Source organism: Aspergillus undulatus (assembly GCF_047715775.1).
Source record: "Aspergillus undulatus strain CBS 261.88 unplaced genomic scaffold BDV17scaffold_69, whole genome shotgun sequence".
NCBI classification, from domain to species: domain Eukaryota; kingdom Fungi; phylum Ascomycota; class Eurotiomycetes; order Eurotiales; family Aspergillaceae; genus Aspergillus; species Aspergillus undulatus.
Genome location: NW_027396673.1, coordinates 94332 through 118160, shown reverse-complemented (window position 1 = coordinate 118160; position 23829 = coordinate 94332). Strand labels below are relative to the sequence as shown.

General features: G+C 50.6%; 7 protein-coding genes across 7 annotated transcripts; 2 read left to right on the top strand and 5 right to left on the bottom strand.

The window, feature by feature from the left end:
- Positions 1-1009: 1009 nt before the first annotated feature.
- BDV17DRAFT_301043 (uncharacterized protein) lies at positions 1010-2817 on the top strand (the record flags this gene model as incomplete). Its single annotated transcript, XM_073764171.1, has 3 exons — positions 1010-1093; positions 1142-1761; positions 1806-2817. 3 exons carry the CDS (start codon positions 1010-1012, stop codon positions 2632-2634), a joined length of 1533 nt encoding a protein of 510 aa, XP_073611219.1. The 3' UTR covers positions 2635-2817.
- Positions 2689-3282, bottom strand: BDV17DRAFT_284757 (uncharacterized protein; the record flags this gene model as incomplete). The annotated part of the gene is made up of 2 exons (XM_073760585.1): positions 2689-3084; positions 3142-3282. 2 exons carry the CDS (start codon positions 3280-3282, stop codon positions 2689-2691), a joined length of 537 nt encoding a protein of 178 aa, XP_073611218.1.
- A 1506-nt stretch (positions 3283-4788) lies between these two features.
- On the bottom strand, positions 4789-7353 carry BDV17DRAFT_274772 (DUF3435 domain-containing protein). Its single transcript, XM_073759162.1, has 5 exons — positions 7246-7353; positions 6938-7187; positions 6554-6876; positions 6103-6494; positions 4789-6052 (listed from the first exon to the last, which is right to left on the bottom strand). Exons 1-5 carry the CDS (start codon positions 7257-7259, stop codon positions 4878-4880), a joined length of 2154 nt encoding a protein of 717 aa, XP_073611217.1. The 5' UTR covers positions 7260-7353; the 3' UTR covers positions 4789-4877.
- A 5243-nt stretch (positions 7354-12596) lies between these two features.
- BDV17DRAFT_212698 (WW domain-containing protein) lies at positions 12597-14309 on the bottom strand. The gene is made up of 3 exons (XM_073755461.1): positions 13949-14309; positions 13435-13860; positions 12597-13257 (listed from the first exon to the last, which is right to left on the bottom strand). Exons 1-3 carry the CDS (start codon positions 14202-14204, stop codon positions 13001-13003), a joined length of 939 nt encoding a protein of 312 aa, XP_073611216.1. The 5' UTR covers positions 14205-14309; the 3' UTR covers positions 12597-13000.
- Positions 14310-14377: 68 nt separating this feature from the next.
- BDV17DRAFT_212734 (uncharacterized protein) lies at positions 14378-16360 on the top strand. The gene is made up of 4 exons (XM_073755462.1): positions 14378-14768; positions 14823-15049; positions 15115-15787; positions 15892-16360. Exons 1-4 carry the CDS (start codon positions 14551-14553, stop codon positions 16199-16201), a joined length of 1428 nt encoding a protein of 475 aa, XP_073611215.1. The 5' UTR covers positions 14378-14550; the 3' UTR covers positions 16202-16360.
- BDV17DRAFT_212662 (prefoldin subunit 5) lies at positions 16261-17522 on the bottom strand. Its single transcript, XM_073755460.1, has 4 exons — positions 17325-17522; positions 16954-17240; positions 16748-16865; positions 16261-16686 (listed from the first exon to the last, which is right to left on the bottom strand). The coding sequence occupies exons 1-4, from the start codon at positions 17380-17382 to the stop codon at positions 16622-16624; spliced, it is 528 nt and encodes a 175-aa protein (XP_073611214.1). The 5' UTR covers positions 17383-17522; the 3' UTR covers positions 16261-16621.
- A 3780-nt stretch (positions 17523-21302) lies between these two features.
- BDV17DRAFT_295490 (uncharacterized protein) lies at positions 21303-23596 on the bottom strand (the record flags this gene model as incomplete). The annotated part of the gene is made up of 6 exons (XM_073763069.1): positions 21303-22014; positions 22067-22384; positions 22444-23039; positions 23097-23434; positions 23509-23531; positions 23592-23596. 6 exons carry the CDS (start codon positions 23594-23596, stop codon positions 21303-21305), a joined length of 1992 nt encoding a protein of 663 aa, XP_073611213.1.
- Positions 23597-23829: the final 233 nt, after the last annotated feature.

Here is a 23829-nt window from a genome sequence, read left to right as displayed (position 1 = left end):
TCGCGGGAAAGTGCTCTCTTAAGAACTACGTGACACGAGTCACCTGATGGTTTGCTTATGTCACATCAGTCTGTTGCCTTGAGATAAAAATGACAATCAAATCTTCCCCTTGGTACACCAAAACCCATAAGCATCATCCTAGAAAGGAAATGAAGACATGCACACAGGCCATGTTTCGCGTGTTGACCCCTCAACAACTGCTCCGCAGACAGATAGAAGTCAGATCACACGTCACTGTCAGGTGTGGGATAACGACAAGCAGGACAGATTCTGCCTTCCTCGCGGATCGTAGTATTGATAGTTTGAGGAGGATTTGTTGTATTTGGAGTGCAAGTTGCATTTGGCGCGTGTCTTCGGATGAGGTTCACGGCCTCAAGACAGCCACAGTGATAAAGGATTTCGTGCCAGTCACACATCTAGCAACATTACTGAAGGTCAAACTTGCTCGAGGATGTTTGAGTTGGAATGTACCTTGTATGCCAATATAGAAAATTGTGCCCAGAAGCAAAGGACTCACTAGAGAGTGAATGGTACAGCTGGAGATTTTACTCACGAGAGGAAAAGAATTTGGACGGGTGAGCCGAAAGTATTTATCTAATGATATATGCTGTTCCCGAACTCGACGCTGACATCCCTTGACGCCAAGTTTAACCTACATTCAATGCCGTCCAACCTCATCGCTTGAAGAGGGGTTCCAGTAATAGTTTCCTTCTGCCTGAACGGGAGTAACCAACTAGGAAGTCCGCCAGAGCGTACGGTCAGGTCAACATAGGCTCACCAGAGATTGACCCACTAGCCTAGTGTCCCACAGGAAGTCTTGGGCCACGGAGGTGCATCTCCCCGCACGCCAGATCATCTATTTCCAGTCTGGACAAAGGAAACTATTCCAATCTAGGGATAGTAGAGACAATTTAAGCTAGTCATGTTTGGGAATAGTACATTATCTCCAAAAATAACAAGAGGGGCTTCAGGCACTTGCCAGTAGAGCACAGACTTCTCCCAGACAAACATGGCACTTGTTTCACAGAGCACTAAGACTGCACTTCAAAGGCAATTTGAAGTGCTCGCTGAGTTGCTATCCTCAGTTGACAATGTATGAGACTTCAACTGTATGCATGGGTTAGGAGCTAACCTGACGAAGAGACTCTCTTCAATTCTCAAGGATCTGGGCCATCTGTTCGTGGGTGATGCCAACGCAACCCTCGTGTACCTGAACAAAGCGCTTAAAGATATACCGCGTTTTGAAACTGGAACGAATCCGAAAAGTGCCACAATCTCTCCGCCCGTCGATACAGTTCGAGATTACCTTGAGTCTTATAACGGTCTCGCGAAAGACGAAATACCAGACTTGGTGGTGCTTATAGAAACAGTTGAGAAAGATAAGGATAAAGTCGGCGAAATTGTGCAGTCTTATAAAGGTTATCTGAAGGATCCAAACCGCTTCTGGGCATCGTTCTCCGAACTGGACGCGGGCGACAGCATCAGACAGACTGTCAGAGCTATCGAGCATCATTCTACTTCGTCGCCATTAGCTCGTCGACTGCTATGCAGACGTTTGTCTTTGGATGTTACGACAAAAGCTCAACAACTTGAGAAAAAGGGGGCCGTATTGAGAACTGGTCTATCATATCGTGATTTGGCATTTCATTTGAGTCTGGGCAAGGACTGGCAGAAACATAGTCCAAAGCTGCGAGAAGGAGACAGATGGGTAGGACTAGATGCTGGCGTGCTACCTGGTATCAAGGGCACGAACTGGAAAAGGTAAATATCAAGAGACTGTTTGTTCTTTGGTTGACCATTTTCAGATGGGGCCGTACAACAAAGGCCGGCATACGCGCTATCAATGACTACCTCAAAATGAATACGGTGACTGCTACTTATCAGAAGATCTCGGCATCTATAGAAGCAATCCAGGATTGTTTCGGCTCTACGCCATATAGTTCTACGACACCTCTGCCTTCTCCAACGCAGACAGATACAAGGGAATCAGCTCACCTCCCTCCGGCACCCATATCCGCATCCCATACACCTAGCGGATATCAAGCAGCTTGTACAAAACGGAGACGTTCATGCAAAGGATTAGATGAAGTTCCGCAAAATAGCCAGCAGATGAACAAACGCAGACACCACATCGAACACGAACCTCAACGAGTTGACGAGGACACCGATGCCATCGAGATACCCTTGCAGCGTGTGTTAGAACCTGGGAAGCGCGGGAATATACCTTCAGAACAAGAAGGTCCCCTCAATTCCTCGTGTGAGGCGAATGGTTCTCAAGAACCTTACCAAGCACAGCGGATTGGTGATACTGTTTTTGTGCCGCAAACAGCATTGCCTGATGAAACAAGGCATGCAGCACAGGACCCTACATTCGACACCTTAGAGTTCGGGCCGAGGTACAGTCAAGATCCCCTTTTGCTACAAGGAGCAGCGCAGGGATCAATGGGTGATGGAATGCCAAGCTCATTGCTTCATTCGCAAAATCCCTCTGACCGAGAACTTACAAGTTGGGAGGCATTCCCTAACTCTGACTCTGACCTTTGCTGGACTTTCCCAAACTTTGAATCTGGATGGACGCATGGTACCTGGCTAAGTCCTTTTTTGAACTCGGATCCTAATTTCTATCCTTTTTGATCATCTTATTAATACATACTTGCATCAAACAATGGAACTTGCAATATCACCCCTTCATATTTCCATTCTGCTGTCATCATACTCAGATTTGAGTGAGGCAGATAGAGCCTCACAAAGGGCTACACTCTCTCCAGATGCAACGTATTCGATGGTTGTATTGGCCGGAATGAACAGGATATCTCTGGCCGTGAGGGTAATCGGTATAGATTTGGCTCGTTTTATCTCCGCGGCTGTCATTCGATGCGATTTGGGTATAACATTGAAAAATCCAGTACCAGGGCTAAGACCCTGCCGGGTAGCTGCCCTGTATATGAGCACAGTCCCAGGAGGACCGGGAACATATCGCCCGAGTCGATTGTTGTTGAATGACCGAACCCTCGTCTCGCCCAACTTTTTCGCATCAGAAGACGAACATCCGAGGTATTCCTGAAACCATGTTTCTTGAGGAAGCTGCAACTGTCAGGAGAATGTTTAAACAAGTGCTGGCACGCGCCGACGTCAACATACCTTCACGCCGAACTGCATTAGCTGCTGTCCATTCGGTCCACATTTCCTAGGAGATGAAGAGATCTCAGTCTCAACTGCAATCAGCAGGTCATTAGGTGGCTCATCACCAGAGATGATGAGGTAACCGTCGTCATTCTGCATCTTTGCCTGACGTATGGGTTGACGAGCGATTCGGGAGTTTTGTTGGCAAACTGAGGGGTTCTTGGTCTGGCCGCGGGGCAATTACCAAGCCACATGTGGCTAGTGTTAAGCCTGCTGCGAAGCCGAGGAAAGCGAAGTTAGAATAGTCAACAACAAAGTAAGGAGAAAAAAAGAATCAGCTTGGTTTTATAAATCTGACTTCTAGGGTATGGAAAATCCTCCTAGACTAAAGATGACATGGCCGAAAAGCCTCGCAGTTTGGGTATCTGCACTCTGACTTACTGCCCGACTCTTTGACTCAGGTCACACGACTCCACAAGGAAAGCAGATTTCAATCAGAAAAGAGAATTCGCTTTGGAAGAATTAATGCCTACAGAGTGCAATACAATCTCAACCAGAGCGAAGAAAGTTGTGGCCCTTTCGTAGGCGGTCGCACTTAACTCTGCCGGTGTCTTGAGCTGTGACCATGCTTTTGATGCGCTCGTAAGGTGCAGTCACGAGATGGTTGCCTTAGGCTTGAAGATTTCGCACCGCCTTCGGCAGATTTACTCCGCGGCCGCATCGGTAGCTTGCTCTGAGCAAAAGCGAGGTCCAGATTCGTGCAAAAACACAATGGAAACCTAATAGCTGTTGATATTAACTCGCAACAGAAGGGTGCCATTCGAAATTCACTAACCCCTAGCATAGAATTCAAAATGACCTAACATCCAATTCTGCGACCATGACTACGACCTCTCCTGCTGCCTCCGTCATGCCCATTGCTTCCTTCCTGCCTGCCTGATATGCACTAAATCCGGCGCTGTCGTGACCCTATTCCCAACGCCCAGCTGACTCTTTTGCCTCGCTCGCTAGCTCTATCTCGTCGAATCTCAGCACCCTGTAACCTCACGGCTCGACAGCTCTCGCATACGAACCGAAGTACTCGAGCATTAACCCATACACCTACTACCAACCGTGAATACGCTGGTACTCCCAAACGCGCGAGTGAGCCAAGCTCTGGCGCTGTCAAACAAAGAAAGTCTTCCGGTGCTGCCTAAACAAACTGCCAACCCTGCTTCTTCAGCGCGAGGAAAAGTTCATGAACAGACAGAAAGGCGAACAGCTGGGCAAAATGACCGTCAACAACTCAACACACATCAAGACCGATTCTGCCGTCTCATCGAGTCCACTGTGGAGCCTAGGCCTTGTGTCTTTAGCGTGCAAGACTACTAGGACGGCATTTGGCGGGCATCAACAGGAGCTTCAGACCCAGAGTTGAGAAGTAACAACGCCATGAGGTCTCCTTTCATCCCCCCTTATTAGAATATGAGTGGAAGCAGCTTCCACGATCACAAAGCGCTTTCTCTCAAGGCAGAGGAACGTGAGAGGAAAGAGAGAGGCAGGAGAGCGATATATAGTTCACATTGACACCAAAAGACCGCCACAGAATCATGAGGCGGATTGTTGAGTAGGAGACCAAATTAATGTCGTTGAAGTTCCCTACGTTCGGCCATCCTGGAAAACAAGCAAAGTAAGAAATAAAGTGTGATTTTAAAAATTGACTTGAGATAGACGAAGGTGTGCGCCGAACATAAAGCCATCAAGTTTAGCAGATCTTATAACACTATTCTAACATGGTGTGAACATTCTTGTGCTAGCTTCCCTTGAGTTCGACCTCGCACAACTGTTCCGTGGCTGAGTTCTGCATGATTCAAAAGATCAGCTTTCTGTGCAAGCAACTCCATCCCACAAACATTACATTCAACCCCTCTGGCCGGCCAGGGGGGATTGATATGTTTCCGCAGAAAATGTCTGGTAAGCGAACCAGGTGTTTTGTGGTTCGCAACCCGGTCTTTGAGCGGGAGATTCGGATTTCCCAGACACAGAAAGCAGATCGTGGGTCGCTGCTTTCGAGATTTGACCTGCACCGACTCTATCGCTTGGCGCAGGGCGACGTCGGTATTATCCTCTAATATATGCCGTTGCCGTTTGGCAGGAGGGTCGGCTTCGTTATCATCAGGCACAGGCCGGCGGCAAGATTGGATGGGTCGAGGCGTGGGTCGTCCCTCTTCCACGGGGCAGAAGGCAGTCATCGCATTGATCGCATTGATCCGGCGCTGAAGCTCCGCCTCAATGGTGGCACCCGGCATAGTCAGCATGGCGTCAATCATCATTAGATGTTGCGGAGGCATGAAGCCCTTGTGCTCCAGAGCGTCCATCACCTTGGTATCTACTAGCTTCCCTGCTAGTTGCCGTTCAAGGTCAATCACAGGTTGCTCGTTTCGGTACCGCTCCAGATTCTCTCGGATTCGCCGGTTACGCTGTCGCTGTTTCTCATTCCGCAGTTCACGGATGGCTTTGTTATACCTCCGCTTTGCTTCCATCGTCCGATCCTGGTAAAGTTCCAGCTTTGCCTTCAGATGATGGTGGCGCGTGGAAAGAGCTCCCTCGACAAGATGGCCGAAGGTGGCTTGAAAAGCCATATGAGCACGGTCAAACTTGGTTTTGCGGTCATCCCATTTCTGCTTGCGTTTCTTTAGTATGTCCTGCCGCGCACGAACCACGGGGAGCTCATTGAGGGACTTGGATTCTTCAGGAGAGAGCTTATAAGGTCGGTCTGGATCGATCGAGGCGCTCAACGAGCAGGCAAATCGCACTAACGGTGATTGAGAACCAGTTTTGCGGATAATGCCCTGAACATCAACATCAATATCCACCTCATAATGTCGGACGAAGGTGCGGATATCGGAGTGCTGTAGGATAACATTTTGAAGAGCATCCGTAACTTCTTCTATTTATTAGGTTAGCGCCCATCTACTTCCGAACTGGATAAACACTCACCACTGCTGTTGAATTCCTTGGCTCCAGCGTATCGGAGAAGGTATGGCCGGGTAATTTGATCAAAACCTGTAATCTCACCGCCGCGACGCATCCGGGACCGCACCATGGAGTCCGTCAGTCGCTTCTCTAACTCAATTCGATACCCTGTAGGTAGCCGTTCGACCTGGCAGAACACAAACTTATCCAGTATTTCATCCTTGAGTTTCAGCTCCTGCTGTCCCTTGCCGTTCAGTACCCTGAGACTGTAAAGCTTCTCTGGGCAATCCAACACTGGTCCAGTTGAAGAAATCCTCTTGAAGCCCTGAATGTAGAAGAGCATACTTAGCAAGCATACGTGTGGACTAAGAACCAGAGTTGGGTCAAATATAATTTCTGGAATTTTAAATTCATTCCTATCCAATACTGTTAGCCGACTAGCTCCCAAGGAGCTCGAAGAATCAAGAAAACCTACGCAGCCTTCTTTCCAAGAAACCTCTTTGTAAAGTCTGGCTTTAAGTAGATAAACAGCCGAGGGCGCTCGCCTTCCGGATCTCGGATCAGAGTCAATGCTATATCGCGATAGCGAAGGTGGAGGAGTGCCCCTGGACGGCTTGCAGTGATGGCTGCAAGCTGGCAGAAAAAAAGGAGTTGGATCCGCTGCCAGCCACAGTCAAACGTCATCTCAGTGGTGGTCAGAAGGACGCGTGCAAACTCGGCGACGTCCTCAATGTACATGTTCTTCTTTGGCTTCCGGTCAACCTCCAGGCCTTTCTCTTTGGCGACCATGGCAATAACCTGCACCTGATCAGTAACCGTGCCTTCTTTGGCTAGAGCGGAAAGTAAATTGTGTACTTACATCATTTACCTTGACAGTTATGTCTTTGCTCAGTCCCGACGTCGTCTCCTGCTTCAGCACGAGATGCCACCACTTCCAAAATGACTCAAGCGAGCTCTTGTATGCAATCCCTGGGCAGTGACGGCCATTTTTACCACGACGAATATCACACCGCCATCCGAAAAATGCATATAGAAAGCGAACCGTCTCGTCGGAGTCTGAGATCCACTGCCAGTGCCGCACTGGGTCAACGCCGATGTGCTGACAGTACCTGCCAGGGAGCCGCCAGTGAGCTTCGACATAGTCTTAGGGTCAAGAGGGTCATCTACCTATTCCAGTACATGCGAGTCTCATCAAGCCTCTCCTGAGTGCCGTCACTGTAACGCTTATGGCGAAGCTGAGAAACATCCAGACTCTCTGCCTGGGCCAAGTAGTGTTCGGGAGGAAGCTGGCCCTCATCGTCGAAGGTTTCATCGCCTGGTTCGTCATCATCATCTGAATCCTCACTGTCGATACCCGGGTCGCTGCTCCAGTCACTATCCGATCCATTATCTGAAAAGATCTCGCTCAGGTCGGAGCTGGCATCGCTTTCGTTTGGTTTGTTGTACGATTCAACCGGTCGCGAGGGTCGCGTCATGGCCGAAACAGTTCACGAATCACTAGCAAAGGATGGTAGGCCAGGTGTAGTGAATTAAGAAGGTGGGAAGAAAAGTGGTCTCGTACACGGGTACGGGCTTCGAATGGATGGGCGCTGCCGCAGGAGATGCGAGTGGGAGGAAGAACAGAAGCAGAGAAGGACACGGTCGGCATAATAAGTCTTCGAACTTGAGAGAACATGATGGCGGGGGGGAGCCGAAAATGGCTCCCTCAGCGACCGCAGCGAGAGCGTCTCGCTGGGTGATGAACAAAAGAGCAACGAAAGGTCCATTTGAAATTAGCTTCAGAGACCAGGTGCGTGCCTGGCGTGGAGGGAAAGCCCGTGGCCGTGGGAATACGTACACGTGATGCCAAGACGGGAGCTGGTTAGAGAGACGCCTAAAACGGCCGCCGAAGTAGCCCCTTTCGGCGGCCTTCTAACCGTCACATCAGTAAAGTTGGTGTAGCAAGTTACTTAGAACTTTAGGAACAGACTCTGTATATCTTAATCTAGCAAGAAGTCTAGCTCCTAGAGCTTAGAGGGGTTATAACCTGTGGGAAGTAATAGATATCTGTCTTATTAGGTGGCCGGTAGGCCGCCTATCTAAGATAACTAGCTTACTAATAGATGACTAAGCGAGGTCGAACCCCTAGGGGCAGGCGGTACCGGATGGCAGTATGCTCCGACAATTTCCGTATTATGGTAAGTGTTTTGACGCGCTTTTGGAGGCATGGTTGGTGGTTGAATTACTGTAGTATTCTGATCGCGCGTGATTTATGAGACGTGGCCGACTCGCTTACTGAATACGTTACCGCTGACAACTTTTGTATCAGTCTTTTCTAGTTGCTTTATCAGGCTAGATTGCTTATTATTATCTGTGTATTCAAACCACCGTTTGCAGCTAGATTGACAAAATCAGACCTTCATTTCGTTGATATGCCTAGTGGCTGATATCGAGCAATTACGCCTACTGGTGACGCTAATAGGAAAACATCCACGACCCAAAAGCCTGGATAAATTAAGCTGATATCTAGAGTTCTCGACCCACCCACCAACAGCAACAAGCCTCTGGTAGTACAAGGCTACGTAATGCGTCTCAAGCTCAAAACCCGACGCATTCGAGTTCTAACCAGAACTTATAAACAGGATCGTTCCCACTGGAGCAATGCAACGCGGTGGGAAGGTGCAAGCTACGCAAACTTGCCTAATGGTTTGTAGCAAGTGTGGGTGTTAGCGGACTGTTGTATGGTGGAAGTGAGGGGGCAGCACTTTCCTTTTACCTACCACGTTCCTTGTCTCTTTTATCTTATTCTCTCCCCTCATTCTTTTAAAATCTTCTGATACCATTCCGTTTGTCACATTCCTTAATTAATCTTTATCTTATTCGAACGCGCCCTGGTTGATATCATTACTTCCTATCTCGACACTCCCTAAATACCTCTCTCAATTTTGCTGCGACATTCACTACCACTTCCTACGCCGAGAGCCTATCTCTCAGGAGCCTTCTGATTTGTAATTTCGAGAGTCAAGCCAGCAATGTCTGTTTCCACCCACTGTAACATCCGTCTACGGCCGAGCAATTCACACTAACATCTATAGGCGTCGAAGCGACACAATGTTGTCATTCCTATTTATCCTACTCCTAACCTCGAGTGCCATCGCACACGACGACCATTATGGCCAGTACGACGATGGTGTTGATACCTCATCATCAAAATACACAGAGTGTTTCAATTGTGCGAAGGGGCCGGAATTCGTTTGCGACAGCTGTCTCACTACCCTGCAACCCTACTACACCGTTATCCCAGCGCAGACATACAGCTGGGTCCATACAGCGATTCATTGCACTGGAAAAGCTTCGCAGACAGTATCCTGCTCATCTCCAGGTGCAACACCCCAACCAACTTGCCTATAAACCTAGCACTTGCCATCAAAAGCCAGCCAAGATACGAAACGAGGATAACAATGATTCATCATCACCACCGCCGCAGAAAGGGTGTTAACGATGTGGAGGCCTAAGCATTCATCTGCGGCAGCGGTCTCATACCCTTGCAGCCCTACTACACGTTATTCCAGTGCAGACATACAACTGGATTCATACAGCAGTTCATTGTACTGGAAGCATCGCCAGCAGTGCCATGCTCATCTCCATGTGCAACATTTCAGCTGACAAGGCTTTTTAGCCACATATGTTGCTCTTTCCCTTTGAAGACCTGATACTGTTCGCACTTGTAAAAATAGGCCTTGGCGTGGGCATCCTCTTCGGACAAGTTTTCACTGTTACATTTGTGTAAGTTTTGTTACTTTTAGCAAATTTTGATTCACTATGTGATTATTATTATTGATATTGCTATTCTCGAATGGACTTTTCTTCACCCTACTTTAGACCTCGCCACGACCCGGACAATGTTACTGTGTGTGAGCATTGGTATTTTACGGCCGTGGGTCGTGACTGGCACGGTTTCAAGTACTTCACTGCTGGATTGTATGATATATTATGTGGTAAGCCCACTGCAGTAGTAGAAGGGAGAAGGTGAGTAATTTTGTATCATGCAGGATATGCTATCTGCTCTTCTTTAATTTATTCCTCTCACCCCGGTCAGAAGGCGCCTTGGTGCAGAAAATTCAGGCGCTTAAATCCTTAACCTGGGTGGCAAAGCGGCGAGGGCAGCGTAAATGAGTTTTACCATCGCCATGGAACTTATCATCAAGCCCAATCCATCGATTTCAGCCATCAGTCCCTTATTGCATCTAGCACAGTGATCATGGATATTACGTCACTAGACAGAGAATGAATTGAGAAGAAGCGGGTACTTTCTGAATCTCTGGCTGTATGATGGTCTCTGATCCCTACTGCAGACACAACTGCCATCCCCACTCTTACCACGAAGCATTTATGTCTTCGATCAGTACCAGGAAAATATAACGGTCCTTCAACTATTGGTAGAGTCTTGACAAACAAGACTTGGTTGTGCCGGTCGGGGATGCTTTATCAAGCACAAGCATCGCTGACAGTATGCCGTCGGATCATTGTGGCTGAATTTGTGCTGAAAACAAGATCTGCGTATGGCCTTTGACTTTTCCGAGAGAATTGCGGACTACTATGCAGGTTTGTCTCTCCTAATTCGAAGAAATAAATTCATGTATTCCATAGTGATTTGCGCAGAGTTAACCAATGAGGTGGTTTTGTGTAGACCCTGCCTTCCCAGGACTAGAAAGATACCATCCGTGCATGTCATGGACTCCGAAGGCAAATGTTGCAAGTGGCAAAGAGCTTTCTCAAATCTTCTGCACAAACAGACGGTCATATAGGCAGCGGCCATAACTTAGCCAACTGGTCCATTCAGCTACCTCTTGAGAGATTGAATTGCTACTTCCCATCCAGGGCTGCTCGAATCTCCTCTTGTCTCATAATGTCTCACGAGCAAGTATACAAAACCTCCCCTGACTGTCACTCTGGAGATTACGGTTAAGAGAAAGCTGGAGACCGATGGTTCAGAAACTACAGCGTTTTGCAGCGCATGTAGCACTAATAAACCCCAAGATATCGACTAACCACTCTTATACCACGCTCCATCAAAGGACAACAATCGAATCTGAAACAATGGGAAAATGTGTGAAGTGACCCGCTGAATGAAGGAACCTCTAGCTTGCCAACTCAACAGCGTCTAACAGCGGAAGCGACAACAGTAAAGCAGTCCTTGGCGAGTCGAACACAACCCAAGAGTAGCACAGATAAGGTGTAGTATCGCGATGGGTCCCGAGCTGAAAATCTTTCCGCGCTCCAAATGCAGCCTAGATCAGCCGAGATAAGAATCTGGCCAGACAGTATCAAACTGCCGGAGTGATTGTGGTTTTTTGCGCCTTTTATAGGTGGGTGACAGGAACTCAGGGAGACAGTAGTAGCAGCAGTAGTGCGAGCATCGTTTCCTTGTTTTATTCTCTCTGGTGTTGAGAAAGTTTTTAGCAGCAGTCTATTATGTACGGGATGCGCCTCTGTGGACGCGGGCAAGGAGATCCTGGAGCCACTCCATGTTAGTGTACCGCTGCGAGATTTTTGTTGCTGCCACTCTTTCCTTTCGAGTATCTGAGACAAGGAAAATGTCGGTGGTTGGCTTCTGACGTCGGCATATGAGCTTCATGCATGAGTTGACATTTGAGAGATGGCGTCGAACTCAACCCGTTGGAATGTACTGTTGGCCAGAATGAAGTAGAAAAAGCTCAATCAGCAGGCAAAAAAAAAATCGAACTGTGCTATTGATTGGACTCGGCCTGACTTCGGGAAAATATATCTAGAACCAGATACGGCATCGAGTTCAAGTCGAGCTGGCCCAATTTGGCGAATATATCCCTATCACTTCAAGATCAAAAGACGGTGGAGGCACAATCTGGGGTCTCAGCTCGGCGTGGGTCAGGCATCTGCCATCGTGGCTCAGACGCGCCAAGCCCAGGTTCTGAACCACGCCGTGGCTCAGAGCTCACTGTAGGTCAGAGGCTTCTGACCCATGATCAGCTAGTCACCACATCTCTAAGCCATGATTAGCTTCTTGTATTTACAAGAGCCTTCCATAGCTAATATTATCTAGATACCTATATAATACTTGGGAAAAACTAGGCTATTATTAGTTACAACCTTCTAGAAGCATATTTTAAGGTTGGTATTGCATCTGCGGTTCATTGTTAGTATCCATTTATATAGCTCGTTTGTCCATGGGTTGGGAAGGAGAGTAGGAACGAACAGGAGGGCCCTGGGGCGGGTAGCCACTACAAAGACAACTGTTAGCGATACGTCTTTTTCAAATTCGTTCCCGGGGCGAGAATTGAATGGATAACGTACTATGGAGGCTGTTGCTCGTAGGGAGGTTGCTGGTAAGACATGGCTTCGTCGTTCTTCTTGTTTTCGTCCCTCTTGATCTCAGCGCGACGGAGTTGAGTTGTAAGTAGGAGTTGCGTGCGACTTAAATGTGTAGATACGTATACGCGATCCCAAAGACAAATATCAGCGTATTTAACCTCAAAAGATCTCAGAACTGAAGCACCGAAAGACCAAACGCTACGCAGGCAGCAGAATTAAATAGTTGATTATAGTCAAAGCAGCTAAGCGCCATGCATTGCCATGCACCCTAGGAAGCACAAGCGCTGTTACCAAGAGCACAGCCCACCCAATGGGACGGCGCGAACAAGAAGTGAAAGAAGCAAGTGATGGCACTAAGCAGAGTCAGATTGGTTGACACGCATTTGTCTAGTCTACAAGGCTGAGTTTGCGGCGCCACACTGGGTACAAGAATTTAAGGCTGAAAGATGTACGTCCAGACTCCAGGGTAGATCACATATGCAGCGCTTAGGCCGCGAAATCATAGGCTGAAGTCAAGAAATCTAGCGGAGATAGGGCTTGAATTGTATGATGATTATGTGGCTGCCTTCTAAACAACCTCCAGGAGCGAATGTTAGTCCTCGTACGTCTCCTCGTACTCCTCTTCATAGTTCTCCCTGGCTTCTTCCAGCGCCTCCTCTTCACTGCTTGACGCGTCGGAGTCCTGTGCGGCCAGTTGGGCTCGCTGGTACTCCTGCTGGGCCTCGAGGACGCTCTCGCGGTCGCTCTGGGAGACACTGTCTCCGTCGGCGGTTTCATCGGGAGGTAGGCCGGTAGGAGGGGGAGCGCTAACCGCGGGAGCAGCAGCTTTCTCGTCGTCCGAGTCGTCGGCTACGAAGACGATGTGTTAGCGAAGATCGGAACATGTATGTAAGGGATAGCTAGTTAACCCACCAAGTGCATTCCCAATCAACGCCCCACCTACAGCACCGACAGCAAGGCCACCCGCACCCGCCATCATCATCTTCTTCTTATCATCCTTCTCCTTGTCCTTGCCGGACTTCTCACCTTCATAGTACCCCTGTCCCTGTCCCTGTCCCTGCGAGTAATCATACCCCGCACCAGGAGGCGGCCCATGAGCCGGGTAGGGGTTAGGGTTATAGCTCTGTCCCGCATAGGGATCCTGGCCGTGCCCGGGGTAAGCACCTGCGTACTGAGGAACCTGAGGAGCACCGTACTGCCCGTACGGCGCCGAGTGGACCGGAGGCTCCCAGCGCGAAATGCCGGTTGCCTGCTCGATGTAGTACCAGCGGCCGCTGGCTTGATCCAACTGGGCGGTCCAGCCCGGCGGGAGGGGAGGGCCTCCGGCTGGGTTGGGTGCGTACTGTGGCTGGGGAGGGGGGTAGTGGGCGGCCTGCCCGTATGAATCGGGTCCTGGGCCAGGGGCAGGTTGACCGTAGGCTGGGTCGGGGGCTCCGTAGCCGGGGTCGTAGGCTACAAAGCCACAGATGTTAGACATAGAACTCGAGTGGGCAAATAATTGATGAGGCTCAGAGGGGAAGGGGATTTGGGATAAGCTTACAGCGCTGCCCCTCTTCATGCTTGTCTTCCTTCTTTTCCTTATCTTTGTCCTTGTCGTCGCTAGACAGCGAAGCCTTGAGCTCCTTGAACTCCTTGGCTAGGTCCTTGAGGAACGACATGTTGATATGATAGAGATGAGCTTGAGGTGTGGAGGGAGTTGAGGAAGTGCTGGACCCTGAGACCCCGTGAGTGCTGTGCTTTATAGTGGGTAAACAGTACGAAATGAGGGGTCCTAGGGTCCTCTTGCGCCACATCATCGAACTGAGAGTCTGTGGCACGACCTGCTGTTTGTTTCTGTTTGGGTTGGTGGTGGAGTGCCAGAATGCTGCTGCCTGCCGGGACCTGCACACACCAAATCAGGTTGACAGGCGCTGTGGAGAGACAAGCATTAGAGCAGCAGGGGTATCCATTATTTCTTTGTCTCATTGGCTGTCTGGACTGTGGTTCGGAGCGGTCCTTTGACGTTCTCAAGCTCTGACAGGCCTTTTGTTCTGATCATCAGCCTTACGCCTTGTAGGGCTTCTCCAGTTCTCCAACTTCACCTCTTCTGTTATCCCCGCTTGCGAGCACAACCGTGAGGGATTTCTGGCTCGAATAAGAGACATGTTTTCCTCGAGCTCCCTGCTCCTGTTCAAGCTCGCCCTCCTCGTCGTCCACCTCCCGCTCCGAAGCGCGTTCCCGTTGATCTCGCGATCCAATGATGCCGAAGGCCCAGCTAGAAGCTCGAGCATCGAAGGCTCCGACTCCGAATTATGGATCAACTTGAGCGCGGCGGTTGCGCTGGTCTTGATCGGGGGTGTTTTCGCGGGTTTAACAATCGCGTACGTCGGAAACAACCCATTCCGCAAAGATCCAAAACTGACGTATACATACAGCCTCATGGGCCAAGACGCAGTGCATCTCCAAGTCCTCGCAACATCCAGCGAGGGTCCTGAGCAGCGCCACGCCCGGACCGTTCTCAAGCTGATCCACAAAGGCAAGCACTGGGTGCTGATCACCCTCTTGCTCGGAAACGTCATCGTCAACGAGAGTCTGCCAATTGTGCTCGATAAGACCCTGGGCGGAGGATGGCCTGCGATCCTGGGGAGTACTGTCCTGATCGGTATAGCCAAGCTCTTTCATTCTACTGAACGGCGAGACAAATACTGATGTAGTCGTGCCGGACAGTCATCTTCGGCGAAGTCATCCCCCAATCCGTCTGCGTGCGCTACGGTCTCCCAATAGGCGCGTACCTCTCCCCAGTCGTCCAACTACTCATGTACATCTTCGCGCCGGCCGCCTGGCCCACAGCAAAGCTCCTCGACTGGCTACTAGGCGAGAACCACGGCACCGTGTACAAAAAGGCGGGCCTTAAGACCCTGGTCACACTCCACAAAAGCCTAGGCTCTCAGCCAGCCGAACGCCTAAACGAAGACGAAGTCACCATCATCACGGCCGTGCTTGATCTCAAGGCGAAGCCCGTGTCTAGTATCATGACGCCGATGAGCCACGTCTTTACCGTATCGTCCGACGCGATATTGGATGAACGGACCATGGAGAAAATCCTCTCCGCTGGGTTCTCGCGGATCCCTGTACATAGGCCGAATAAGCCAACGGACTTTGTGGGGATGCTTCTTGTGAAAACGCTCATTACGTATGACCCTGAAGATGCGAAGCCCGTGGGCGATTTCACGCTCGCGACACTGCCGGAGACGGGTCCCGATACGAGCTGCCTTGATATCCTCAATTACTTCCAAGAGGGCCACTCGCATATGGCGCTCGTTTCAGAGAATCCTGGTGGGGATGACGGTGCGTTGGGTGTTGTTACCCTTGAGGACGTTGTTGAGGAGTTGATTGGCGAGTATGTCTCCCCTTCCCTCCCTTTTCTTCCGTTCATGGTCACCTCAGCTTTATCCTCCCACTTTCTTGAAAGGCTCCGCCGTACTAATAGACATGAATCTGCAGAGAAATAATCGACGAATCCGACCTCCACGACACCAACCAACCAAAACCCCTCGAGCAGCAGGCCTTCACATCCGCGACCTCAAACCCAAGCAACCGTCAACTGAGACGGGCGTCCACGGCCCCGGATATGAGCGCCATTACGCCGGAGCAGAGACACCATCTTGACCACCTTGCGCCGTCGAATTTGGCGAGGAAGCCGAAGCAGACGAGATTTCCGTTTGTGAAGATTAAGAGGTCGGAGTCTCCTTCTCTGGGAGGTGATGGGAATGCAGAAATATCTGCAGATGAGAGGACGCCGTTGTTGAGCTGAGACGAGCTGGAACCTGGTCGGGAAGGTATCTTCTTTGTATACAGCCTCTGGCCTGCATATAGTAAAGACCCACCGGGCTTTTTAGCCACTTGGTACGGACGTGGTCATTAGCACGGCTAATAAGCCCCGTAGGACTTTGTTATATGCAGGCCAGAGGCTGTACGTAATCTGCGTAGATCAAGCTTATCGTGTAGAGTCTTGGGCTGGTTGTGATGAATATGGCTGAAATGACCGGACATGGACAAAGATCGCCGAGGCGTGATATCTTAAAATGAAACCCGGGTGAGCTTACCCGGCTGTTGCTCGTTAAGGGGACTAATGCTCTATGTTACATTGATCCAGCGCAAATTTCTCACACCATCTGTTTTGTTTTCACCGCGTCATTTTCACTTTCGTGTCACTTTTGATGTCAGAGTATGCTCAACCGGCCGCCGCAGCCTGCGCGGACGATGCGGTTGCCTCGCTCATAAGTTTCTGTCTCAGCGCTATTACCTTTCGTCAGTCCTGTTTCCCATAGTTCCGGCAATGAATTAGTCCCCGACTCACCGTCCTCAAAGAGCCTCTGCTGCTGACTCTTAGTCGACACCAGCTTCTCCAACTCCGTAAGATTTGTCTCCAACTCCTTAACCTTTGCCTCGTAGAACTCAATCGCCTTCGCCGCAGTCTGTCAAACACCAATCAGCCACCGACTCAACACCCCACCTAGTCCAAACCGGGCCAGTATAGAGCATAGAATAGAACAGAACAAATACCTTCTCAACAAAATACCCCGTCCCAACATCAACAAGCACCTTCTCCCGCTCCGTAAGCCTGCCCTTAACATAGAGACTACTCGTCAGCGGCACCAAAATCTCATCTTTCCCCTCGGTCCCCTTCTTCGCGTTCCCAACGACCCCATCGTTAATCGAGCGCACGCAGTCCCGGAAGCGCGATTGTGCGGCGCGGAGCTTGGCGTGGCTGGATGTTAGGTGCTCGAGTTCGGTCGATAGGCGGGTTTGCAGCGCGCGGAGTTGCGGGGCGGAGAGGGAGGCGATGTTTACTGTATGACGGAGTGTTAGTGTATTGGTTTATATGATTGGCAGGGCCATGCGGGATAAGGAGCATTGGGGATTGTGTGTTTTACCTGCGTTGGGAGGCACCTCGGAGTCTGAGTCTGATGCGGGGGTGTTTGGAGGGGGCATGGTGGTGACGGTTTTTTTCTCCTTTGCAGGTCAATGTTCCGCGGGGATTGATGAAGGATGGGCGATAAGGGTAAGGAAGATGATCTCCCGTAGTGCGTTCTAGAGAGCAGCTGCGACCAGGTCTGTTCAATGAGTGGAGGGAAATTGTTCGCAAGACTTGAACTTAGTATGGCGGAGAGTTGGGATCAAAGGTGAAGCTGTGCCTATGAAGCTCGGACCGCTTGGGTGGTGCCAGATGCGGTTTAGCGCAGTTGGTATATCTACTCAGTCTATTCTACTTCTCACCACCAACACTCTAGAACGGCCGTCACACTCGCCCCATTCCTACAGGAGAATGTCTCATCATACTCCGCTGGCCGCTTGAATGAAGTCTGTGGCATATCGCGACAGATCAGCCTACCAACCTCATCCGAACTCTCTTCATACTGGCACCCTTCAGCCCCATGCACATCAAACGTATCCTCAAAGGTCTCCGGGTAGCCGGGGTTATTGGCCGTTGATTGAGCACGCTCACTATACACAGAGCTTGTATCGCAGACATAGACCGTCTCGCCTCGCGTGATCTCATAGACATACCACTGCCCTGACCAGCCTGCACCCGTGTACAGCTCGAACAGGTCGATGAGGATCCCGTTGGGTCGCGAGTTTGGTTCAGGTCCGAAATCTTTGCATCTATTTAGCCAGTTTGCGGTGGCCCCGTCGTCCGGGCTCACGGACACGTAGCTGGCGCGACCGCCATCTTGGAGGTTTGCCCACCGCACGTTCATACCCGATGTGCCGACTCCGCTGGCGATTTGGCCGCGTTCAAGCCAGGTGGGCGAGTTGGGGTAGTTTTTCAGCCAGACATAGGCAGCACCGTCAATTTCCCGGGTCCAGACGTAGTCTACCTTGCCGTCGCTGCCACTTGTGAGCTGGTGATGCTGGGTTAGAGGGTGAATGGACTGGACATGCCCATTGATATTGTAGAAAAAGATCTCCTCGGGCCGTTCGCCGATTCCTGAGGCGTCTGCGCCGAGCATTGCGCGCCATTAAGTGTCGGACGTGTCAACGTTGAAGACGTTTTCGATAGTTAATCGTGCCGCCGTTGTCCTCGAGGAAGATATACTTGTCGAACCCCGCAGGTGTTGATGATCATGGCGATAAGAATCGTGGCATCGGGGCAGGCTTCGATCATTTGGTCGATGAGGCCTCCGAGGCGAGCCACGGCACCGGCAGGATCGTTTCCTTCTGTTGAGATATCGGGATTCAGGTTCATGTCGTTAGTGCCTGCGTGCACGAGGATGATGTTGGGACGTTGCTCGAGGGATTCACCCACGTTATCGGCGAAGTACTGAATCGTTTTGCCGGACCAGGCGGCCTTTGCAGTCAGTCAGTATGCATCTACCTGGGAGTGCAAGAAGATACTCGAAAGTATGCATCGGTCATGGTTCCTGTGGTTTCTGTTCCGGCAAAGACGACCTCATCTTCCGATAAATCTTCTCGCAGTCGAAGTCGGTATCCATTGCCATCACCGCCATCACGGTCACTCAGGAATCCCACTGTGATCGAGTCTCCTACACAAAGGATGCGCAGTTTTGTCCCTAGCTTGACGGCAGTCCCTGGAGCTGCGTCTGTTGGAAGCAGCGGGTTCGGGACCGAGACCCTGAAGCATCACGATACCCGGTAAAGCCAGCACTCGTGGGGTGGAAAATCCGGGCCAGGAAAGCAGGCAGGTTTGAACCGCTGGTAATGCCCAGCGGTTCGTCTCCAGGTACATTGTTCGGCCATTCGGACAGATCGAGTGTAACACCTTCGCTGCGAGTCCCATTGGCCAGTAGACAAGCGTAGTAGTCACCATCGTCGCCCCCGTCATCGATGGAATTGCAGTCGTCTCCATCTGGGGACAATACCGTCTCGTCTATAATCAGTATGTCACCAGTGGTGTACTCAAACGGGTAAAACCAGATATTTGGGTTGCGGTAGCTCGGCTCGTTCACGCCTTTCTCGCAGAACCTATGTCCCTCGAAGTAGCGGTTAACATCCACATAGGTGATTTTACCCTGGCCTGGGGGCACATAACTATGCACTGCGAGGGAAATGCGATTGTTGAGCCTTGTCGCATTGATTAGTTGCTGCGTTCCAGAAGGCAGGGTATCCCCTCACAAAGAGTTGTGTGTCAGGTGCGTGGTCGAAGATGGAGATGTATGCTCTGCGTAGGTTGTCCTGGAACTCGCGGCTGTCGAGTCGGCCGCTGAACCCGTTCATTGCGGTATCGCAATCGCTTGAGCAGTCGTCGAAAGTAACACTGGGCGTTGCAACCCGCGCAGCCTTTGACGTCGTAGAAGCGATAGACGCACTGCCATTGTTAGCACTCGAGTGAGGCTAAATAAAGGCATGGCTACGTAACCCGATCCAACACATCAATAAACTTGACATCGTTTCCTCCAATCGACAGTCACCCAGTCCGGGCCTATATCCTCCAACTGGTCCGCCTGCGGTGCCTTGCTTTTGCCACTACCACCACTACTCTGGTCCTGGGCGGTACTTCGGACGTGCTTGGTCTCCGCACCCGAGCAAGCGATGAAGCTGAAGTCTAGTGGCTTCGGGGTCCTCGATCTCATCGGACCGCGATACCTGTGGCCCATAAGCCTGATCGTAACGACGACACTTGTTGTCCTTGTCCCATTCTTTCCCTGCGCTGGGCCCAGCAGCGAAGGTATCACCCAAGGCGACGTAGACGCCGACGTTGAAAGGGTCGCGAAGAAGGATCGACCCTGGTCGGAGGGCTAGGGCTGCTTGCCCTACAAGCAATAAGGACCATAACTTATACTCTCGCCAATTATTTTCAATTGACTTCTCTAGTTTTCTGCTCTTTAATCTAAATATACAAAGGTCTGTAGAAGCCAAGCCTAACTGCATACTAGGCCATGGCCAGCTGAAGAGCTGTCAACCACTCCGGCAGTGGCCAAGATCAGGCCCTCAATTGGTATCACGTAGCCTCACTCCATCACTCACTGAACCTCGAGGGTTCCTGCAGACCCTCACGCCCAGTCCTAGGATCTAGGGCGCGACATCGAGCTCTTTTAAGAAGGACCCCTTCAGCTGCGGGGTTGTTTTCCGCCCCATTGACGTATTTACCAAGAACGTCGCCGGACATCGCATCCGGGACCACACTCACGGAGCGATCATGATTAGTCTCACGACAACCCCACTGTTGGCCATTACCACTTATCATCTCCTGGGTCTGTGTATTCAGGGCGGAAATCAACAAGGAGCTGGGATGGTCGACTTGTCTACACCCGTGTGGACACGAAGTTGGTTATTCCATCCTACTTGAGCTTCACCTGCAAAGTCTCCTGGAAGGATCTTATCCAACGGGAATGTCGCAGGAGATGCTGGTCATCACGACAGGGGACGAAAAATAGCGTTGCGGATGAGGAGGTGCGGCGTAGTATCTTGAGAGTCCTGGAGATGCAGGGTGTCAAGAAAGTGGAAGTGCTTGTTGATCGGCTGGAGTATATTGCTGCGCGGGGGCGGCTGAGCTTTCTTATAGGGGAAGGCAGTTCTTCAGTACGGCAACGGCCTGACTGTAATGTATCGCGCAGATCAGTATTGTTGAGAAAGGCGAGAATTAGGGGTCATTATTCCGCTTCGAATACCAGATCGATTCATCCATCAACAACTACCTACCTCTATCAATAACTACGCCCGTTTCGCTTTATTCATCATTACCGAATCAATTGCTGAATCCCATTATATCTTCATTACTGTTCTTCGGATTATAAAAGTATGCCAGTAATGTAAGAGCGTTGCAAACTCATTTTAATCAAAGTTGATTGAGTTGTGTGTAAAGAGTCCCATATGTACGCCTATCTACAGAAAGGCCAACTAACTACCAGTAAGATAGAAAACACAGTCGCGACGCAAACCATTTGTACAGCTTAGAACAGAGTTCCCAGATCGGCGTTAAGCATCCCCGTAGGGCTTGGGGCTGCAGGTGCAGTAGGTTCAGTAGCCGATGCCACGTCAGTCTTCGTTGCTGCTTTCAGCGAGGTCGGTCCAGTGTTGGTTGCAGTGTCGTCGTCGATGTCCTCTGGAGCTACCCGTGTTGGCCCGAGGAGCTCGGCCGCTTGCTTCACCAGTTTGATAAGATCCCAGAGCCCTTGGCTAGGGTCTTTAGGCGCCACCGAAGGCGAAGTTGAGGTCGCGCGGGGAGGAAAGAACGTGGCCACGTGGGGTGAATACTTTGCCGAGTGCCCGACCGGCAAGTTTGCATGACCGCCCAAGAGGTTATCCCAGTTGGCATCGAAAATCGATGCGCCCCATGTCGTATACGGCACGTCTGACATACCCCCCGGCATCATGATCCCAGTCTGGGGGATAGGTACCTCCAAGCGCCGATACTCATCATAACGCGCGACCTCAAGAATGTAATCCGTGCCTCGCATCTGATACCGAATGGCAGTCTTTTCCACAAATCTAGACACAGGTGGCTCCGAGGGAAAAGTGACCTTTCTCTCCGGCTTCGCAGAGATGTTGCCGGAGTTTTCGCTGTTACGGAATCCGACCGAATGGGCAAAGGCTTTGAGAGCTGAGTCGATTGATAAGGCCTCGTGGAATTCGAGTGACTTGATCTCCAGCTGCCAATCAGACCTAGACAAAACATCAATTATTCTGAATTCACAAACCAGACACCATTTCTTACCGTCCAAAATCGACTACGGCAATATGCAAAGGCGACCTCCTGTCTGCCGATTGGCCACTGTCCCGAGGCCTTAGCCAACGTCGCTCTTTGATTGCGTACTCTTTCGCGCCAGGGGTTTTCGCAAACTCGACTTCAAGTCGTAGCATAGATCTGTCTGCGCCCAGAAACTCGAAGTTGACCGAGTGAGTGAGCTCTGCGTTTCTCAGGGAGAGAGGCGTGGGCGCTGGCGCATCCCTTCTCAAGGTGCCGTCATATGGGCGAAGTAAATGTGTTGCCTCGAAGCACCTCTCTAGGAGCTCAGGCTGTGCGACTTTCAATCTGTAGCATTAGTCACAGTTTAGCCATCTGCGAATTGTTGTTGGAAAGGGTAGACATACGCTGGAACCAGTCGGCCTTGAGTTTGCTCGTGCAGTAAAGCCCCTCGAAATTCCTCAAATCCGTACCAAGACTTACCACCTTCGGGCTTTGGGTAATTCTGAAGCAAGAATGTACCAAGATTCACGCGCATTCGGAGGTGACCACGAACGAACGAAAGCCCTTTCAAGCAGCTTTCAACAGCATTCAGAAGACGTTGATCGTTCTTGCTTCGGATCAAACCAACTCGGCTTTGCCATTGTTGTAGCTCCTGACCTTTCAGTCGGCTTCCCTGTAGAGCCGGCTTGTGCAGTTGGGGGCTCTGTTTCTTGACCACGATCTTTCCTTTCATGGCTTTCGGTGCTGGGGGCTCGACGATGTAAACTTTGGCCTTGATATTGCTCTTGGCTACTGCTTCGGCCCACAGAGTTCTCAGGCTCTGAGCGATTTCTTTCGTTGAGTCGCGGTTGTGGTCCACTGCCCATATATATCCAGGAAGATTCTTCGATACAAACATGTAGCAACCAAACCTGGCTCTTAATGGGTCAAGAAATGGCAGTTCGGGACCACAAAGACACTCGGTGAGAGCCGGCCCGTCCTTTGGCCAGTCAAAGAGGAACTAATTGATCAATCAGGACGTGGTCGGCGAGGAACTCTATGAATAATAACGACTAACTTGCTCTGGAAAGCTTTCGGCATTCTCTGGCTCCTTCCGGTGCTCGATTAGCCAGCTTTCGCCCAATTCTTTGACATCGGCTTTTGCCTCCTTTTTGTCCGAGTATGCCTTCACTTTGGGGAAGACATTTCCTGTTTTCGGCACGGCTCGTGAAGGGGCGCCAGCGTTTTTTGGCCCTGTGGGGGGCGCTTTTGGGCCTGTTGATGGCAGCTTTTTCGGCTGCTCTGGTGGTTTGGTACGTGGTCGAGGTGGTGGTGCTTGTGTTGTGGTGTTTGTGGTGTTCGCGGTCGTGGTCGGTTTCTTGGGAGGCTCTCGGCCATATCCTGGGAGGAGCCATTCTGAAGATAGTTAGCGAGTAACCTCATGGAAGCCACCTCTGCTTCACTTGGAGACCATGTTTTTGGTATCGTACCTTGGGCTCCAGAAGTTTCGTGGCTGTCAGGGTCGTATTGTCAGCAGCTTCAGCATGGGATATGACCTGAGAGCAACACTTACTCCATGATTGCAACTTTCTGAGCTCGGGAAAGTGGTTGAGGATAGAGCAAAGAGATAAGGCGAGGGGAGAGAGTAGAACAATGAGAACAGAAACGGAGGGGATCTCGGAGTTCAAATACCCAGACCAGAGGAGATGAGATGAATGGCCAGGTCACAGGACCATGGTCGTCCGAGTGTTATTAATGGAGAGGGTGAGCAGATTTTGGGAAGAAGTGCAGTCATTCGTCGAAGAGCAATA

What these genes read in the sequence shown, in the direction of transcription:
- BDV17DRAFT_274772 (XM_073759162.1), bottom strand. An exon ending in TAACTGTCAAGGTAAATGAT is followed by an intron (nt 6,877 to 6,937) that starts GTAAGTACACAA and finishes GATCAGGTGCAG; the next exon opens with GTTATTGCCATGGTCGCCAA. An exon ending in CAAGGAATTCAACAGCAGTG is followed by an intron (nt 6,053 to 6,102) that starts GTGAGTGTTTAT and finishes CCTAATAAATAG; the next exon opens with AAGAAGTTACGGATGCTCTT.
- BDV17DRAFT_212698 (XM_073755461.1), bottom strand. Translation starts at nt 14,204, where the DNA reads ATGATGTGGCGCAAGAGGACCCTAGGACCCCTCATTTCGTACTGTTTA. An exon ending in GCATGAAGAGGGGCAGCGCT is followed by an intron (nt 13,861 to 13,948) that starts GTAAGCTTATCC and finishes GTGGCTTTGTAG; the next exon opens with CCTACGACCCCGGCTACGGA. An exon ending in GGGACAGGGGTACTATGAAG is followed by an intron (nt 13,258 to 13,434) that starts GTGAGAAGTCCG and finishes TCGTCTTCGTAG; the next exon opens with CCGACGACTCGGACGACGAG.
- BDV17DRAFT_212734 (XM_073755462.1), top strand. Translation starts at nt 14,551, where the DNA reads ATGTTTTCCTCGAGCTCCCTGCTCCTGTTCAAGCTCGCCCTCCTCGTC. An exon ending in TTCGCGGGTTTAACAATCGC is followed by an intron (nt 14,769 to 14,822) that starts GTACGTCGGAAA and finishes GTATACATACAG; the next exon opens with CCTCATGGGCCAAGACGCAG. An exon ending in GGGGAGTACTGTCCTGATCG is followed by an intron (nt 15,050 to 15,114) that starts GTATAGCCAAGC and finishes CGTGCCGGACAG; the next exon opens with TCATCTTCGGCGAAGTCATC.
- BDV17DRAFT_212662 (XM_073755460.1), bottom strand. Translation starts at nt 17,382, where the DNA reads ATGCCCCCTCCAAACACCCCCGCATCAGACTCAGACTCCGAGGTGCCT. An exon ending in CGAGGTGCCTCCCAACGCAG is followed by an intron (nt 17,241 to 17,324) that starts GTAAAACACACA and finishes TCCGTCATACAG; the next exon opens with TAAACATCGCCTCCCTCTCC. An exon ending in CGGGGTATTTTGTTGAGAAG is followed by an intron (nt 16,866 to 16,953) that starts GTATTTGTTCTG and finishes GGTGTTTGACAG; the next exon opens with ACTGCGGCGAAGGCGATTGA.